Consider the following 17,061-nt stretch of genomic DNA (forward strand, 5'->3'; position numbering starts at 1 on the left):
GTCAAAAAAATTATGTCTTTAACAAAGAACATAATTTTTTCGTTGCAGAAGCCAAGAACAATTCTCACTCTTTAAGAATGTAATTTAATTTTGAAGCAAAAATTCAACTACCCTAAAAGGGTGGAGTTTGTTTCCCTTTTGTAGAAGTAAAGAACAATTCTCGCTCTTCAATCTGACCCCCAAAAAAAAAAAAAAAAAAAAAAAAAAAAAAAAAAAAAATCTCCAATGGGAATCTGGATCTTCTTTATGAGGATTCTGGATGTAACAGTTGTCATGCTTTTTCACGGAACAAAAAGGGTTTTTACGTAAACTGTTACTTTGGGACTTTTATTTTGAATTGGAGACTTGTTGACTCTTAAATTGTGAGCCACTAGGGCCCACATGTCTCTTCCTTGTTCCCCCTTGCACCCGTGACCCTCTCCTTTTTGACAAAAGCAAACTCTCTCTCTCTCACAACGCTCTTTTTTCCTCTCTCTCTCTACACTCTTGGGTGTCTCTCAAACAACCATCTCCAAGGGTCTTCCTCACCAACAAACAACACAACAACAACTTAAACACCACCACCACCCCCGTGTTTTCAAAAACAAAGAATGAACCCCCCCAAACCCTTATCTCCCTTTCGGCCGACACTATTCATCGTTTTCTACGACGTGTTTCGTGATTTTTCGACGTTGGTAAACTTCTAAAAACCCTTGGGATACGTTTTACGATTCGATCAAAGCTTGTTTTAAGTTGTACATATGTGAAAATCGCAGAAAATAGCTCGGAGTAGCTTTTCCAAAATTTGTTACGAGCACCGCCACTTTCAAGGCATTTTTTGGCCAAACCACATCGTGTTAGTCGGTGTGCAAGGTATCAATCTCTTCATCTTGTCAAGTACTATAACTTTCATTTTTAGATCACTTGATTTGGTTGAGTAATGAAGAAGTGATGAGTGTTTGAAGTGGTGCCCAAAAACCGGTTAATTCATTGGCCTGAAAATGGGTCAACCCAACCCAAGTCCTTTGAACCCAGCCCAATCTGTGACCCTTGTGACCCAAACCCATGGGCCTTGTGACACGCCTGATCCTGATATTCTCCCAAACACCAGGGTAGGCACGTGCTGGCCGACATCCGAATGTGACGAAGCCATATTAGAATGCATGAGAACAAGAAATAAATAAGACTTATAAATTTAAATACAATTAATATGCCAATGAGGAACGTGTTCATAACATACAACTAATATGAGACACTAAAAAGGAATAATATAAAATTGAATGAATAAAAAGGTGGGTCTTACATCGAGAAGACTCGAAGATGCCGATGTTGGAGTGTCTTGATGCCGGGATTGTATGCCTCGATTCTAAGTCTTGAGGGGTGCGCAAAACAAACATGAGTGGACCTAGTTGATATATATAATAATACTGAAATAGTTATCAACATACTAACCCCAAAAGTTTTATGAAAACTCATAGCATAATAAGTAACAGGTTTTCCGAAAACCCTAGCATTCCATAAAACCTTTCATGAAACATATCTCGTATAACATGTGCTAACTAGTGGTATTAGTATCAATATTTCTCGGCCCGAAGCCATCAACATATACCTCCTGCCAGCCATATATCTCCCTCGCCCGTTGACAGAACAGTGACCACTAGATAGACACAAAATCATTGAACATAGTCTTTCCAAACATAGGTACATATATCTCAAAACATCATCATAGCATATAGTCATTCATCATATATACTAAAAGGATGTGTGCAAAAACATGTTCATAAGGAGTATATAGTCATTCATCATATATACTACAAAGAACATCAGTTCGATAAAATATGGTATTCCAAAATATTCTCAGTATAACATGATAATCAATAAGTGCAAATCCAATTTACTTATAAAACATTTCACAAAAACGTAATCATTAAATCATACTTTTCATGTATTCATTTCTACAATTAAAACATGCATTTTAGAAGGGGTCCACTTACAGATACTTCGTCATCGAAAAGCCACACAAACTAGCGAAGCTGGAAAAGCCGCAATAACTGCCCCCTCAAGACATAGGAACGAGGCATACGATCCGAGCTACGAGGCATTCCCCTACCAGTGATATCGTGTCATTCTTTCTGCCTAGACATTCTTGTAATAGGACTTTCTGTTTCATCTTCCACTTGTATTCTGAATTAGATGTATGCTTTGAACATGTCATGCATTATCACTATCATTATCACTATTGGCAGATGAATATTATTATATTATTTTATAAGGTTTATCTTGGAATATTACATTGCGTAGTTCGCATGAAATTTATATGTATGTTTCACATATTCTTGGCATATGCATTCATTAAATGACTTGCGTCACCTTCGGGTGTCGGCCAGCACGTGGCCATCTTGACGTCCCTCGGACATCAGGATAGGGGAGTGTCACTGGGGATCCGTGAATCGTGTCCAATAATCGTACATCGTGGGGTAAAAAAATTTAAATTTTTTATTTCAAATTAAACATAAACACTACCTGACAAAAATTGACGGCATGATGTACGATAAACGAACACGATTTACGGATCCTCATGATTCTCACAAAGAGGATCCGAAGAGTATCTGTTGGGTCCAATGGGAAGCATTAACCAAAGCCGATCAGCCTCATGGCACCCAAACAACAACCCTCCACCATCTGGGGAGGATAAATTTTTTATTGTGACCGTAATATGGGTGGTACACCACTTGTTTTTATATAAGTGGTGGAAATTTTTATTTTTTAAGTTATAAGCTTTTTAACACACATTAACCACAATTAGTATAGTGACATGTTGTGTACCACCTGTGGTTCGATCTTACTGAAAAATCTTTGTCTGTGTAGTCCTTCTTTCCAAATTTTGACACGTGTTTCCCCCGATCTAGTATGCATTTCCTACGAGCCTTACCAACGAGATAGGATCATCACCGGATCTTCTTTGTGAAGATCCCAAGGATCCTTTAATCGTGTCCATCGTAGCAGTCAGAAATCTTTTTAAATTTTTTTATTTAAAATTGAACCCAAACAATACTTGATGAAAACTGATCATACGATGTACGATAAATGAAAACGATTAAAGAATTTTTAAAATCCTCACAAAGAAGATCCAGTTAGGATGAGATCACCTTGCCTGCGCAATCATCTCGTTAGATTCTGACATGTAGATTGTTGCACGATAACTTGTGCACCTGATACACGTGATCGGCGCCTACACTGTACTCAAAAAGTAAAGAGAGTTACTGGCAGCATCCATTAATTTTGTTATTTTGACATAAACAAAACCCCACACTTCCTCTCTCCTCTCCCACTCTCTAAAACCCAAGTGAAAGTGAGTTAGCCACCATGGCCGTACTCAGCCTCCTCGAAGTAGTTGCGTCCCAGATGACGCGCCGTGGTCTCGGGAATCTGGAGCGCCGAGCCTACGGATCGGCGGCGGCTCAGCTGCAGTACGAGGACCACTATTACTACGACGGTCAGGATGAAGAGGAGGAACGGAGGAGACGAGTCGGAATCCGATGCTTGACTCGGAAGGGTGCGTCCCGGGAAGAGGTGTGCGGTGGGTGCTGATTGGAGACGGGCGCGAAGAAGCACTAGTACGCCGAGAGGCTCTCGACGCTTCTGGAAGTTCCGACATTTCTATGGATCCCTCGTCCGCCAGGAGCTCAACTCACGCTCTTCTCTCTACAAGCAGGTTAATTTCTTGGTTTTTAATTTCAATTGAGTTTCTTTTGCAAGAATTAGGATTTTTCTGGAGTAAAAATATTAAATTTTCCCCTTTTTTGGGAAGAAAATTGAATGCTTTATCTTTTTTTGGTAATTTTAGATTGCAAATGCAGTGAATGAAGGGAAGCTTTCCCTTGTTCCGGACGAAGTGATATTTGCAGAGAATATCTTAGCATGGGCAGCTCCGTTCGAAATCTAAATCTGCAGACTAAGGAAGAACTTCTGAAATCTTCCCCTGCTGATGCGGAGCAGGTATGGCCATTGGCCTCTGGTTATATCTGTTTGGTGATTTCGACAGACGTAGGTAATCATCGAAAAATGGGTTGTAATCCGTTGCTCTTATCGCAGACCAAGTCGCTGGAAGATTACTACAGAAAACAGCACAAACTCATCAATTGTCAGGTCAAAACCGCACCCGGAGAAACTTGGCAGGGGCTGTTGGCTGCTTTACATCTTCAGCATATAAATGCTGTCAATTCTTCCCAGAAGCTCACTGCGTGATTACGCTTCATCTGCGTCTGTTTTTCTTGGTATGCATTCCGGGGGTATACGTATATGTATAAGATGTGAGAATTACGGAGTTTGGTTGGAGTTCATGAGTGTTGAATGTTCCGACTTCAGTTTTGAAATTTTGGTCGTCTAAGTGTTATTTTTGTCGCGTGGCGTGCAGCATGAGAGCTAAGAGAGTTTGTAATGTAGTGAATGAGAGATGAAAAACTCGCCTGTGAAGACCGTGACATCGTATAAATGAAAGCATTTCTCTACTCGCACCTGGTTTTGTTGTGTTATTATTCAACATGTATTTCTATATATTACAGCTACTCGCTGTTCATCCAAACCTCCCGAAGGAGTTCGTACCTGACAGAAGTTTGATTGCCATTTCTCTTCGATATCCAGCCGGGCTTTGTTACAACTGGCGAAGACTGGGAAGAATCGATGAAGATTGAGGCCAAGGGTGAATTTAGTTCATCAAGCTCATCATCACTGGTGTATGATTTTCTGAGCACTGAAGACCCACTTCTTCTTAGCTGTGATTGGCTTCCAACCTCTCCAATAATCCTCGCAACGGAAGCTGTTGAGGGTGGCAAATAGACTGTACCAGCTCCGGTGCACGGGACGTTTGTGACAGCCTCCTCCCCAGCCTCAAGAGTGTCCTATTTTATGACAAAAGCGACCGAAATTGGTTTCGATTTAACATAGACTGCAGCCTTATTATGATTGTAACTATTTCAATTTCACCACAAAACATGCAGCTCTTCTAAGGAAATCATTTTGAAATGGCTGATTACCTCAGATTCCAAGGCTTGAAGCACTACGCCCGGAATTGGGTCAGTGCAAAATTCGTCCGGGGCAAAAGTGTCGAGAATCCTCTTGATCAGTGGTGCAGAAAATGCAGGGCATACCTTCAAAAAAAAAAAAAAAAAGAAGACCAGGCACCGTGAATAAGAACTGGACAATGCTCAGAGAGTCTAATAGAAGGGTCTGAGAACTGTACTGAACCTCTTTTCTGATGGATTTACTTAAGAGCAAGTCCTTCGGGAGCATCATGAGATCACTCAACGCATTAAGGAGATGGAATGACTTGAATGATGTATCTTGTCTCTCGTCATTGTCATCATCGTCATTCACATCTTCAAGTGAGCCATCATCGTCTATACCAAATAGGTCAGTTAGCCATCTTGACCAGTTCCCAATCTGATAACCATGACCATAAATGGAGAAAAAAAAAAAGTTAGAATTCCTTGCATATAACATAATAGAGATGCAAATTTGACGGGCTACACTAATAATAATTTTTTTTTTTGAAAAGGGTACACTAAGAATAATGAGACTCAGGGATTATGAAGTACAGGATGCGAATTTGATGGGACTCGGAAGTGTTTTGTCCCATATGGCTTTCAGTCCAAGGCAAATAACTATCTGATTTGCAAGAGTTACTCATTTGAATCAACGATTTAGTGCACAAGAGATTCACGAATAAGCCAGGCAACTATGGTGCATAAGGGATTTGAATGGCTTACCGCACTCTTCAGTTGTGCACCAGCCCCAAAACTTGATTTCCCAGCTGGAATTGGAAGAACCTTCAAATCACTGATGGGATCGGACACAGGATCAGTTGGGATCTCATCAGACGATCCACGAAGAATAGCATTGAACATTGCCACATCTAGTCTAGCCACAGATTGCTCCATTACCTAGACACATGACAGTGACACAGATGTGATGCAATTGTAATGCCAAATTTAAAAGAGAAATTTTCATCAATCAATAACATATGAAACAAAAACATCCTGTGACATTGCTATTCACAAGATTCATATAACTTCGAAGAAAAATACTTATTAATGTCAATACGTAATGATGGAAATATCTGTGATATATACCAATCTAGCCAACGAAGGCAAGCAGCCACACTCATGTCCCTCAGCTCGTACTGGACAGAGTCTTTCACAAGCATCCCTGAAAGCCTTCTTCCAAAGCTCCAATGAAAAGCTACTTTGCTCTTGATCAATTGAACTAGATGTCCTTTTATCGTTTTTACTCGACCCAGAATCAGCACCTTCACTAATTTCAACAACAGACTGCATATGTGGAGTCAAAGTCTGAAAATATAAAATTGAAAGATTCAGATGCAAGACCTCATGAAATTCATTCGATAAGATAGTTAGATTTGAAGAAAATTCAATGCAGAAAAACAGAGGAAAAGAGTTACTCAATGACCTGCCACCAGATAGATTCAACTATCCGGGAAAAGATCCACGATTCAATCTTCTCCAGGGTAGACATAAATGTTTGTGGGTTCTCGCAGTCACCAAAACTTCCATTCAAGAGCCTCCATCCTTCTTTCTTCCCAGAAGATGGAGCCTTCCATTTAATTGGAGAAGATACATTATTCTTTATTTTTCCAGCACCATTCCTGTCAATAGAATGCCCTGCCGACATAGGTGATTCTGATTCACCGGTAACCTGGCTTATTATTGTTCTCAACACGATAGAATTTGACAGCCAGTATGTTAGCCTGTAATCGGAGAAAAGGAAAATGAATGAGTCCATAAAACGAACACGAAAACTTCATTCATGCAATTCATATATGCAGTTCTTCTTTGGATCCTCATGTAGTAAGTACCCTGATTTTCACATCAATTAAACAATATAATTATTATCCACCACAAGAGTTCCACCAATTTGTTAAAAATTCACACTTAACAGTAGAAATCTAAAAAGCTCGAGAAACTTTTGTTTCAAAAAGGATCAATCTCAAAGGCAACATGATTGTCAATAAGACAAAGAAAACACAGAAAATAAGCAATGTACCTTGGGACATCATTCCCACATGCTTTTGCAACCAAAACTAGTCCTGAGACAATACTTTTAGCTGCACTGGCCTTCCTAGAATGGGGACTTTCTTTGCAAGCATGAAGATACAGTCTAGAAAGGCGCCGGGCTGGAGCATGGACCTTACTCATGGAACTTCCATGCTCAGAAACTACTGAATAAAGAGCAGCCTCAACAGCCGCAGCTTCTCTCAATTCTCCCTCAAGCAAATTAATTTTGTGTTCCATCTGATGGATTTTGCTTTCTAAGATCACACTCCTTGTATCCCTAGGATACACTCTAGCATCTTTTCTTACAATACCTGCACTGTTCTGTGCATCACCCTGAACACCAGTTAATGCATTCTTAGCCGAGTCAATCGGTGACCTAACAGATTTAACATGCTTCGTATTTTCCTTCATTCCGATAGGAACTTGCTTTCCATTAGCCTCATGCGCAATGGATGATTCACCTTCCCTAGAATGCTTTTCCTCATCAAAACTTTGTCTTTCATGTCTGTTTTCTTCTTGTTGTTTTCCTTCATTGTCCTCGGTAGAACTGTCATAGCTGTCATCGCTAACTGCAGCCTCCAGGCAACCCCTGCCAAGAACAGCCTTATCATTAACCTCGTGAGCTAAGTGTTTATGGCCATTGCTTCTCATGCTGGAGTTGGAATCTTCAGCCTTTCCATTAAAAGATGCTGATGGAGAAGGCACAGTCTCCGCACCAACAGCGTTTAGGATCCTTGAATTTGAGTTGGGAGAGTTGGCTACTGAAGCATTATCAATTACTGGGCTTCCAGGGTCAGAAGATAGGTCGATTGATGATGAGCATGATGAACTTCCCTTCATATATTCATGTAGTGCATTCTGAGCCATTAAATTTGATTTTTCAAGCTCTAATTTTGAGGGTAAGGTCCGTTTCTCATTATCACCTTCAGTGCTATGAGGCCCCGTCTCTTGTCCCGTCTGCAATCCAAATGCCAAAATGTTATATGACGTATTACTATATAATCATTTTAGCAATCAAAGTGACAAGTTTCCATCCAAAACAGTAAAAATGAAAACTAAGTTGGACTCATTACCTCTTGTTTTCGAGGAGGCATAGTGTGATTTGTTTCTAAAGCGGAAGAAATTGTTTGAGATGAGTGCGAGGAAACATCATCATCAGTGAAAGAGGCAACTTCCGCTTCCTCAGCATATTCCTCATTCATCAAGGCCGAAACAGATTCACTACCAGCATTGTCCAGTGATACCCCTCTTGACAAGCTACCCCTAGATGTGGAGCTAGTGCGGCCCTTCACAACAGGCTGAATCTTGATATACAAAACTGGTTGATCAGTGTTCCTAAAGCTTCTCATACTGTTCATTGGAGCGGAAACACTTACGGTCTCTTTGACGATACCATGATCAGCTAAATCTACAATGGCAGTGGCCAACAACTGGCCTTTAGGGTTGTCCCTCCGAGGCTCATACAAATGCAACTCTAACAAATTCTTTTGAAATGTATCACCACCACCACCTTTAACCGACATATCTCTTAGCAGAGTCACCGGTAACCTGAAAGACTGATTGAATTCAATTTTTCCCTCACCAACAATGGACCCAATTGAGGGGACAACAGGGCTGGTGGCCCCCGAATTGCGGTCGCCATTTTCCCACTGAATCAACACAGAACGGAGTGATCTGAGCGACTGTGATGGCGGCCAAGGTTTAATGTCCTGAATATGGATGAGATAATCGATTCGAACCGTGCTGCCGCGGTGGTTCTTGGCCTTCACTCCTAGACCCATGGTTGCAGAAACACACAGCAGACTTCTTCTCCAATGCGTTCAAGCATTCACATCCACAAAGCTTTACACTCCAAAACACTTGAGACACAAACAAAACCAGAAAATCATGTCAATCAGCAGTAAAAGGTATTCAGGATTCGAAAATATCGCATTCATCACAAGAAAAGGAAATGCTTGATATTTTCTTGAGAGTTTTAACGAAACACTTTGTTTAATTTTAACGAAAAACCATATTTTTATCTTTGCTGGTACTATTCACTTACTCCTTTATTTATTTTTTTTAATTAAAACTAAAGTTTTTAAACAGTTTTCGTTAGTTTTCTTATTTTCTTTAACAAGGACCAGTCGGTGGCTTGGCAGTCCACCCATCAAACGCCGCCACCGACACTCAAAAGATAAAAATTAGTAAATTTTAAAGAAAAAAGGGACTGAAACTAGCTTAAAAAAAGCTCAAAAATCACAACCTGAGCTCATCAACACAGGAAAGCAATAATATTTCTTCAAATATAATTCACAAAAATAGCAATGCTGAGTTATCAACTACTAAAATATTTCCTAAAAGTTGCTCCAAAAGCATCCGATCCACATATTTCAAACTCAAGCTAGCTCAAAGCAAACAGATTTATCACAATGCATGCAATCAAATTAAACAAAAAGCAACAAAAACTGCAGATTACAAGAAGAAAAAGAAAAGATTAGTGAAAAAATTAACTGAATAAATAAGAAAAATATACATAATTTACCTGTAAAATGGCCAAAAATCGGAGAAATGCGAGGGAGCGAGACGAGAGGAGCGAATTCGTTTTATCGGACGGTGAGAGAGAGGCGGTGTGTAATTAATTAGAAATTTAAAATAGTGAGAGAGAGTGTTGAAAAAAGTGAAGCTGACAGTAGCGACTCGGGAATTTCCAGAAAAATAAAATATAATCACTAGTTGTATAAGCGCGAGGAAATTTATCTGTCCGAAACGGGTGCTGAAACGACGTCGTCCCGGCGGGAATTTGGTTCGGTGTTTGGTGGTCGTTGTCGTTTTGACGTTGGTGTGATTACGACGCCGCGGCTGAAATGCTCCTCTCAATTAATAAATTGCAGTTTACAACTCGTCGTTGAAACTCGGAGCGCGTGTGTAACCGTCGCAATGAATGATGGTTGGACTCGGCGGACTGACTCGGTTGAATTCGAGTGTGAAATGCACGCGAGAGCTTTTCGGCGTGGTGATGCGCTCGCTTTTGTTGCATGGTTGGATAATAATCGCCGACACAATGCTGTTGATTATTATTATTTTTTATTTTTTGGGTCAAACACAATGCTGTTGTTAGGGTGGGATTTGAATCCTAGAGATCTTAGAAATTCTCATATCTTAACTAAATATTTTGTATCATGTGATAAAAAATTATTTGATTTTTTTATTTAAAATTAAACATAAATAGCATTTGATGAAAACTGACCGCATGATATACGATAAACCGTTAGAATATAGGGATCCATAAAATCCTCACGAAGTGTATTCGGAGAGGATCTTCTTCCGTTAGAGGGCATTGTTTTAAAAAAAAAATAAAAATAAAAAACAAAAGTCATGCAAATTCGCAAGCTTACCGCTTATTTGGCAATGTCAATTTTTTTTTTTTTTTTTTTTTTGCTGTAAACATATGTATTTTATTTTAGCAGCCGAATCAAATAGATGAAACTATGAAAGAAAATTAATAGTAAAAAATTAACAAGAATGTGTGGATAGCATTATCGCATTAATAGCTTGCATTTTACGATTGATTTGGATGCGTACTATCGCTTTCATAGTTACAAGTTGAAAGGAAACTTAGAAGACAAAGAATTAATATCATAACGTTAGTGTCAGAGAATTGGAGCTGGAATTGGACCCTTCACCTGTCAATCTGTCACCAAACTGCCTCCCTGGCCGTGGAATCAAGTATCTATGAGCTTAAAATCTAAGCATGCTCTGCTACAAGGCATATATAAGCTTCTAGTGGAGGAGGAGGTAAGTTAGTAGTAGGTTAAAATGTCCACTTTCACCAAACGACATTGTCCACTTCAAGGTTAAGATATTGGGGTTTGGTCTTAGGTTGTTAACAAAATGCATTCAAAATTTATAATTGAGGTTGGGGAACACAACCAACCTTTGGTTAGATTCTCATACCTTATAAAGATTAGTTTTCGGGTTGGATTATGATTTGAGTCATATGCAACTCTCGTTTTTATTTTATTTTTCATGCACACTTCTATTTATATTTAACTTTTGAATTAAATAAAATCAGAAAAAAATCGACTAACAAAAATAAATAATGCCTTTAGAATCCGCAGCATTCACTAGACAAACATAGACAAAAGTATGCATGAAAATTAAATTCGAATTTTTATCTTCTTTTATTTCTCTTATTATTTAAGAATCCCACGTTATCTCTTCACACAATTCTGCAGATTACTTTTGAAGGAAGAAAGAGAGGAAGGCACGTGAGCAGTGTGGAGAAATTGTTCCTCTCTGTCCTTGTAACGTGAGAGCCACCGTTGTTTTTTTTTTCTTTAATTCCCCACCCTGATTAATTTGGTCACACCGCTACATGTTAATGTGATCTCACTTCTCAGCTGTCAAACTGTCACATAGGCTGTAAGCTTACAACTGACCAGGAGGAGTGTTAGGAAGTCGAATCGGATTTCTGATCAGTATCGGCAGTGGCTTGCACTTGAGCTGCATACTGCAAGTTCCAAAGAACATCCTCGAAAGACGGCCGAGGAGCTGACACTTCCGGACATATGCATTTTTTTGTTAAGGATACCACAGTCGACAGAGATTCTTGCGAGCAAGTCGTCAACACAATTGGATCCACAATTCTTCGACCATCTTGGCTGCCAAACGATTCCTGCATTTGTGGTTCATCACAACGCACATAAAAAATGCAGTTCCGCATGAAACACTTCGAAATGTTATTCCACAAAACCGAAACTCTACTTTGGCGTACCATTTCGTTTAGCAGAAATGTATCCCCTTTTCCGCTTACGATAGGGCCAACTAGTGATTCGAGCAGTATAAATCCGAAGTTGTAAACATCAGTCTCCATGTCTGTTTCGTTCCTACAAAAAAGAACAACAAAACTATTTATACTCAAAACTTTTGAATTGTTAAAACAGCAGTAATCTGCTGGAGAGCTATTTTATCGACAATAGGTTACATTCTTACCAAGGTTTTGTTTTCAGGCCTTCTTCCTTTGCCTGCAGAACAAACAGAACGGCATCAGAATAACCACTTTTATCCGTACTTAAGATTGCAAAGTCGAAAAGTAAAATGAGTGAAGAAACATGCCTCTAGTTTTTCACTTTCATCTGTGGTGATGGACATTCCATAGTCACTCAACTTTGCAATCCCATGCTCATCAAGCAACACATTGTTTGTTTTCAGTCGGTTGTTGAAGCAACCTGGAATAGCCCCGGTGTGAAGAAAGTGCACAGCCTTCGCAACTCCTATTAGAACTGCCAATCTATCAGACCACTTGAGAACCTTGTCCGGATAGTTTTCTAAACGTATGCGCACAGCTCGGTTAGAATTTGAGAGAATTCCATATGAAAACCTACGGTAAACTTTAAAAATACGCTGTCACACACATATGCAAATACTTACCTGACAGATGGGTTCGGTAGTTCCCACCAGAGACAAATTCATTTATTAGGAAGATTCTGTTGCCACTGGAATCCTCGTGTCCACCACTGACAATGCAATAACCCAAGAGGCCAGCCAAGTGAGGATGATGAAGCTTGGAGAGCAAATCCAGTCGAACTTTAAGGTTTTGAATTGAATATTTCTTCAACATAGTGAGCGAGCGGATTGCAACATAGGTCCCATTTTCCAACTTTCCTTTGTAAAGCTGAAAGCAAAGGAACGAAAATAGCAGGTCAAAATCAAGAATCAGGAGAGCTTGAGTGATCACTAAATAATTCCGAGCACATTAAACTCCTAGCTAGCATTTTTAAATCAGAAGTGTACCTTTCCCATAGAGCCTTCACCCAAAAACATAGATGAATCAAAGTTGTCTGTTGCTTCCTTCAACTGTTCAAGTGAAAATATACGACTCTCTGGGGCACCGTGTGTGTCTAACCTCGCTGCTTGAGATACGAATCCTACAAAGGGTATAATACAAATGTTACCTTGTTAAGCTTTCGTAGCTACTCAAACATGTCTGTATTCACAGATTTCAGAGCATAAAGTTGATATTACGCATTATGAAATATCATGCCTTGCGTTTGGGGCAACAATAATAACAAAATAACCTGATTAATTACAACTTACTTGCATTTGCGACATGTTCAGAGCAATAACCATTTGGTGAATGATCTGGCATGGCCTCTGCAAATATGTAGTGCCCAACTGTCCTTCTAGAACTGTATCTTCTACAAAAGGAAAGAACCCCAAATGCCAAAAGTAGTAAAACAAGAACAGCTCCGGTGACAACAGCAACTAGCACGACAGTTTCTCTTCCTCTAGAGTGTTTGTTCCTTGCAAGAACCTCTCTGCAATATGAAACCTGATGCTGGTGTTGAGAATCAACTGACAGGCAATTTCCGTTCACTTGAACAACTCTTTCATCTGAAGTACTTCCTAGGCAAGACGGAAGATCACCTATTAACTTGTTATTAGAAATATCAATAAACCCAAGTTTTCCACCGCACTTTAGCTTGTCCGGAAATGCTCCACTCAGCATATTGGATGCTAAATTCAGAAAACTGATGTTTGGCAAAGAGAACAAAGCAGAGGGCGGTGCTCCGCTAAGATAATTGAATGAGAGATCAAGGTGCTGAAGCTGACCCAAAACACCATATTGTGCAGGAATCTCTCCAGAGAATGAGTTCTTGCTAAGAAGAGCTGTAACCAACCCTTTCGGCATCCTTGGTAGCTCGGAATGTAAATGATTTTCTCTCAAGTCCAGGACATGCAGGCCTCTTAAAGTAGCCATATCAGGTAACTTTCCAGAAAGCTCATTGTGAGACAAAGCAATGACAGTGAGTGTCTTGATTCTGCATATCGCAGAAGGAAACTCGCCCTTCAACCGATTGTTCTTTAAGCTCAAAACTGTGAGATTCGACAACGAGTCCAACCAATCAGGCACAGTTTCGTTGAAATAATTGCCCTCCAGAGTTAGAGTTTGAAGTTTCACCATTCTAGATATTTTCGCCGGAACAGAACCAAACATGAAATTCGAGCTCAAGTCTAAGACTTCAAGCGAAGATAACCGATGAATCTTCTCAGGAAGCGGTCCCCAAATCCCCAGAAACACTAAGCTAAGAACTTTCAAGCTAGGAAACCTTGACAAACTGGTGAAAAAAGAATCAATCTTAAAATTCTCAGACAATGTCTTGTTGGGAATTGCAAATCCATTGAAATCATTCACATTAACAAGCTTATAATCTCCCATAATTTTGAGCTCAGTGACTGAATTGCCCTGGCATGAAATGCTCACATGAACAGTGGAAGACAGGTTGCAGAGGTCTCCACTGTAATTTGCCCAAATTTCTAATGAGGGAGGGTACTCTAAATGCTTTCTCAGTTGAAACAACACTTGCCTTTGAGAAGTTTGCAATTCATGGGTTCTTGGAAGGAACAAAACCCATGCCACAATTACTGTAACCAAGAAGCAAAAATATCTCATTGCAGTAAAAATTCTTACAGCTCAACTAAAACTTCTAAGCTTTCTGATACTCTCACAGTTTCATGAAAGTTCCTCAGTGCCCAAAATCCTGTGATTCCTCCATGAAAGTTTTACTGAGCAAGTCTCCTTTTTTCCTGGATAATGTTGGACGCTTGAACAAGCTGGTTAAAAAGTTAAAAACCCATGTGAAAACAAAGGGTTAATCATTCAAAGGAAGCACCTTTAAGAAATTTTCTGGAAAAAACAGAGGAAAAAATCACAACCCAGAAGGAAAAAAAGGAGAGAGAAATAAAATGCAGATAGGGTAGGAGGAAGAGGAGACAAACCTTGAGAGTTGAAAGAACCAAAAACACCATTAGAGAGCAGCTCCCACAGTGATGTTCTTGGTCAGTGAACGAATGTGTGTGTAGGATATAATGGGTGGTTGGTTGGAAAAGGCCGTACAGGACAGCGTCGAGGCATTTACTTCGGGTTTTCTGTGGAGGTGGAAACTGACATCGACATCAATGGGGCCGATTTTTCACTGAGAGAGACAGATACAAGTAGAAATGCAAAAGGATTGGAAGGTGAAAGAAACGGTGGAAAATATGACACCAAATCTGTAAATTAAAAGAAAATTTTGGGTTCTTTAATTGTTGGTGTTCTGGGTTTTGTTGTTCGTTGATTCTCGTGAACTGCATCACATTCCGCTGGTAACTGCAGTAACGGCATCACGTGGTTTTTCCCTCTCTTGGTGGTGCCATTTGATAGGTGTATGATATGACCAAACTGGCCCTGCTTCTGTAATCTTAACTGTTACTACGACGGTATATCAAATCAGCGTAAATTCTTCAGTTTTTTGGTATACGGTATTCTCGGTGTGAATGAAATATTAAATGTGCGGCTAAGCATCCATCTTAATGTATACCATTAAGCTAATCAAACAATGCTAATGTGTGATGGTATTATTAAACTAATCATGTAAGATTATATAAATGAGCTTCAACAGGCATTTAGTAAGAACAGTAACATTAAGTACGTGGAAAGGAAAATCACATGTTCTGAAAGGAAAATGTTATTCACACACTCATTTTTATCTGACATGCACTTTTGTAAATTTTGAATATTAATTTTCTTCAGTTCATTTGATCCAATGGTTAAAAATTAAGATGAATGTATGAAAAGTGAAAACGAATATGTTGATAGCACTAGTCTTCTGAAATAAAAAGTTGAAGTGGAATATTTATTGTAAAAAAGGAAGGAGGGCTTTTCTGGTCCCCTTGGAGCAGGTTGCACAGCCACAGCACGTTTCTGCCGAGCTGTACACTTCTGGAATCCCATGAAACTCTGATTACAATAAAGATTAAGGCATGATTAGTATAAAAGAGGAAAGACTTGAATAAAGTTAAATTTTACCCCATCAAGAAGCCAATATGCCTCCAGGCCTCCTCTTCTTGTGCTGCCACCGCATTGTGTGGTGTGTGGTTGTGGAGAGAAACTTATTTACTGGGATTTTTTAAATTAATAATGAAAAGTTGTATGTAATTGATTGAGATATTATCACAGAGATGAGTTTGGATATACTTTTTTTGGTGGTAGGTTTCATTTCCCACACACTCGTTAATATGCCTCTCTCCGCTTTTATTAGAGAAGAGAAACTTACTAGATGTTAATGTTATTTAAATAAATTATACAATATTATGTGTTAACTTGAGATACGATTACAATGGAAGTAGGTTTTTCGACTTTGGAGATCTCACTCAAGCGCCTAGAAAGCCGCATAGAAGTTGGAGGATTGTTAATTGTTGCATGCTGTCGTTGCCCGGACAAGGAGGCAGAGGAAAGCAAAGGCATGCTAGTAGGGTTTTGGCTTTGCCTTTGGAATTTGAATTTGGCATCTCACTCAGTCAACCCCAATTGCATTCTGCATAAGAACTTCTTAGCAGTGGGGCATCTTCGTCTTCTTCGACAGCTTGTGCAAAGATTTGGAATGCCAATGTCCCTCCAAAGGTAAAAGTGTGTCGATGGCACCTTTGTAGGGAATTTGTTCCAACCCGCTCTAACCTTGCTCATCACCATTTAACTTTGAACTCCTCTTGTGTTCTTTGTAATGGCCCCAAGGAATCGGTCATCCATATTGTGTGATTTTGCCCCTTTGCTAAATGCGCCTGGTTGTCTTCCCCTCTTGGCATGCCGATTCGTGTTCTCCATCCTCCTACCCTCTTGGAATGGCTGGATCCAATTGTAACGTTTCCTCCCTCAAACAAGTTGGATATAGTGCTTATGATTTATGGAGTCTTTGGGGAGCTAGTAGAAAAAAATTGTGGTCTGGTACTTGCGAGAACCCTTACGTGATTGTTGGGCGCTGCTTAACTTGGTGGCAGGACTTCACCCATGCTAGGTTGGCATAGTACGTCCCTAATACCTCACCAAATATATGCCCCAAATGGTCCCTCCCTCCTCCCGGCTTCATCAAACTTAATATTGATGGAGCCTGGAACGTGGATTCAAAGCTTGGTGGGTTTGGGTTGATTATTCGGGATGATTCTGGTTCTTTTGTGACAGCCATGGCTGGTCATTTTATGGATACTCTCT

The 17,061-nt window shown here is 39.7% G+C and overlaps 2 protein-coding genes and 1 pseudogene across 4 annotated transcripts; 1 reads left to right on the forward strand and 2 right to left on the reverse strand.

Annotated features, from left to right (window-relative positions):
* Positions 1–3,248: 3,248 nt before the first annotated feature.
* On the forward strand, positions 3,249–4,514 carry LOC137739801 (putative adenylate kinase 7, mitochondrial; annotated as a pseudogene). The gene is made up of 3 exons (XR_015966413.1): positions 3,249–3,694; positions 3,827–3,978; positions 4,075–4,514. The product of XR_015966413.1 is annotated as a putative adenylate kinase 7, mitochondrial (transcript).
* LOC137739797 (uncharacterized) lies at positions 4,437–10,780 on the reverse strand. The gene is made up of 10 exons (XM_088699748.1): positions 10,282–10,780; positions 9,577–9,987; positions 8,126–8,911; positions 7,042–8,009; positions 6,448–6,745; positions 6,111–6,329; positions 5,748–5,921; positions 5,227–5,421; positions 5,016–5,129; positions 4,437–4,880 (listed from the first exon to the last, which is right to left on the reverse strand). Exons 3-10 carry the CDS (start codon positions 8,831–8,833, stop codon positions 4,545–4,547), a joined length of 3,012 nt encoding a protein of 1,003 aa, XP_088555874.1. The 5' UTR covers positions 8,834–8,911; positions 9,577–9,987; positions 10,282–10,780; the 3' UTR covers positions 4,437–4,544.
* Positions 10,781–11,118: 338 nt separating this feature from the next.
* Positions 11,119–15,181, reverse strand: LOC137741082 (putative inactive leucine-rich repeat receptor-like protein kinase At3g03770). 2 transcript variants are annotated; one of them, XM_088699749.1, is made up of 8 exons: positions 14,814–15,181; positions 13,131–14,648; positions 12,828–12,961; positions 12,465–12,708; positions 12,150–12,361; positions 12,027–12,058; positions 11,809–11,920; positions 11,119–11,709 (listed from the first exon to the last, which is right to left on the reverse strand). In XM_088699749.1, the coding sequence occupies exons 2-8, from the start codon at positions 14,485–14,487 to the stop codon at positions 11,485–11,487; spliced, it is 2,316 nt and encodes a 771-aa protein (XP_088555875.1). In that variant the 5' UTR covers positions 14,488–14,648; positions 14,814–15,181; the 3' UTR covers positions 11,119–11,484. The 2 variants fall into 2 exon arrangements, with proteins under 2 accessions (XP_088555875.1, XP_088555876.1); XM_088699750.1 differs by having other exon boundaries at positions 13,131–14,721; positions 14,814–15,090.
* Positions 15,182–17,061: the final 1,880 nt, after the last annotated feature.

This window comes from Pyrus communis, chromosome 9 (assembly GCF_041283825.1).
Source record: "Pyrus communis isolate YQ-2024b chromosome 9, ASM4128382v1, whole genome shotgun sequence".
In the NCBI taxonomy this organism is placed as follows: Eukaryota; Viridiplantae; Streptophyta; class Magnoliopsida; order Rosales; family Rosaceae; genus Pyrus; species Pyrus communis.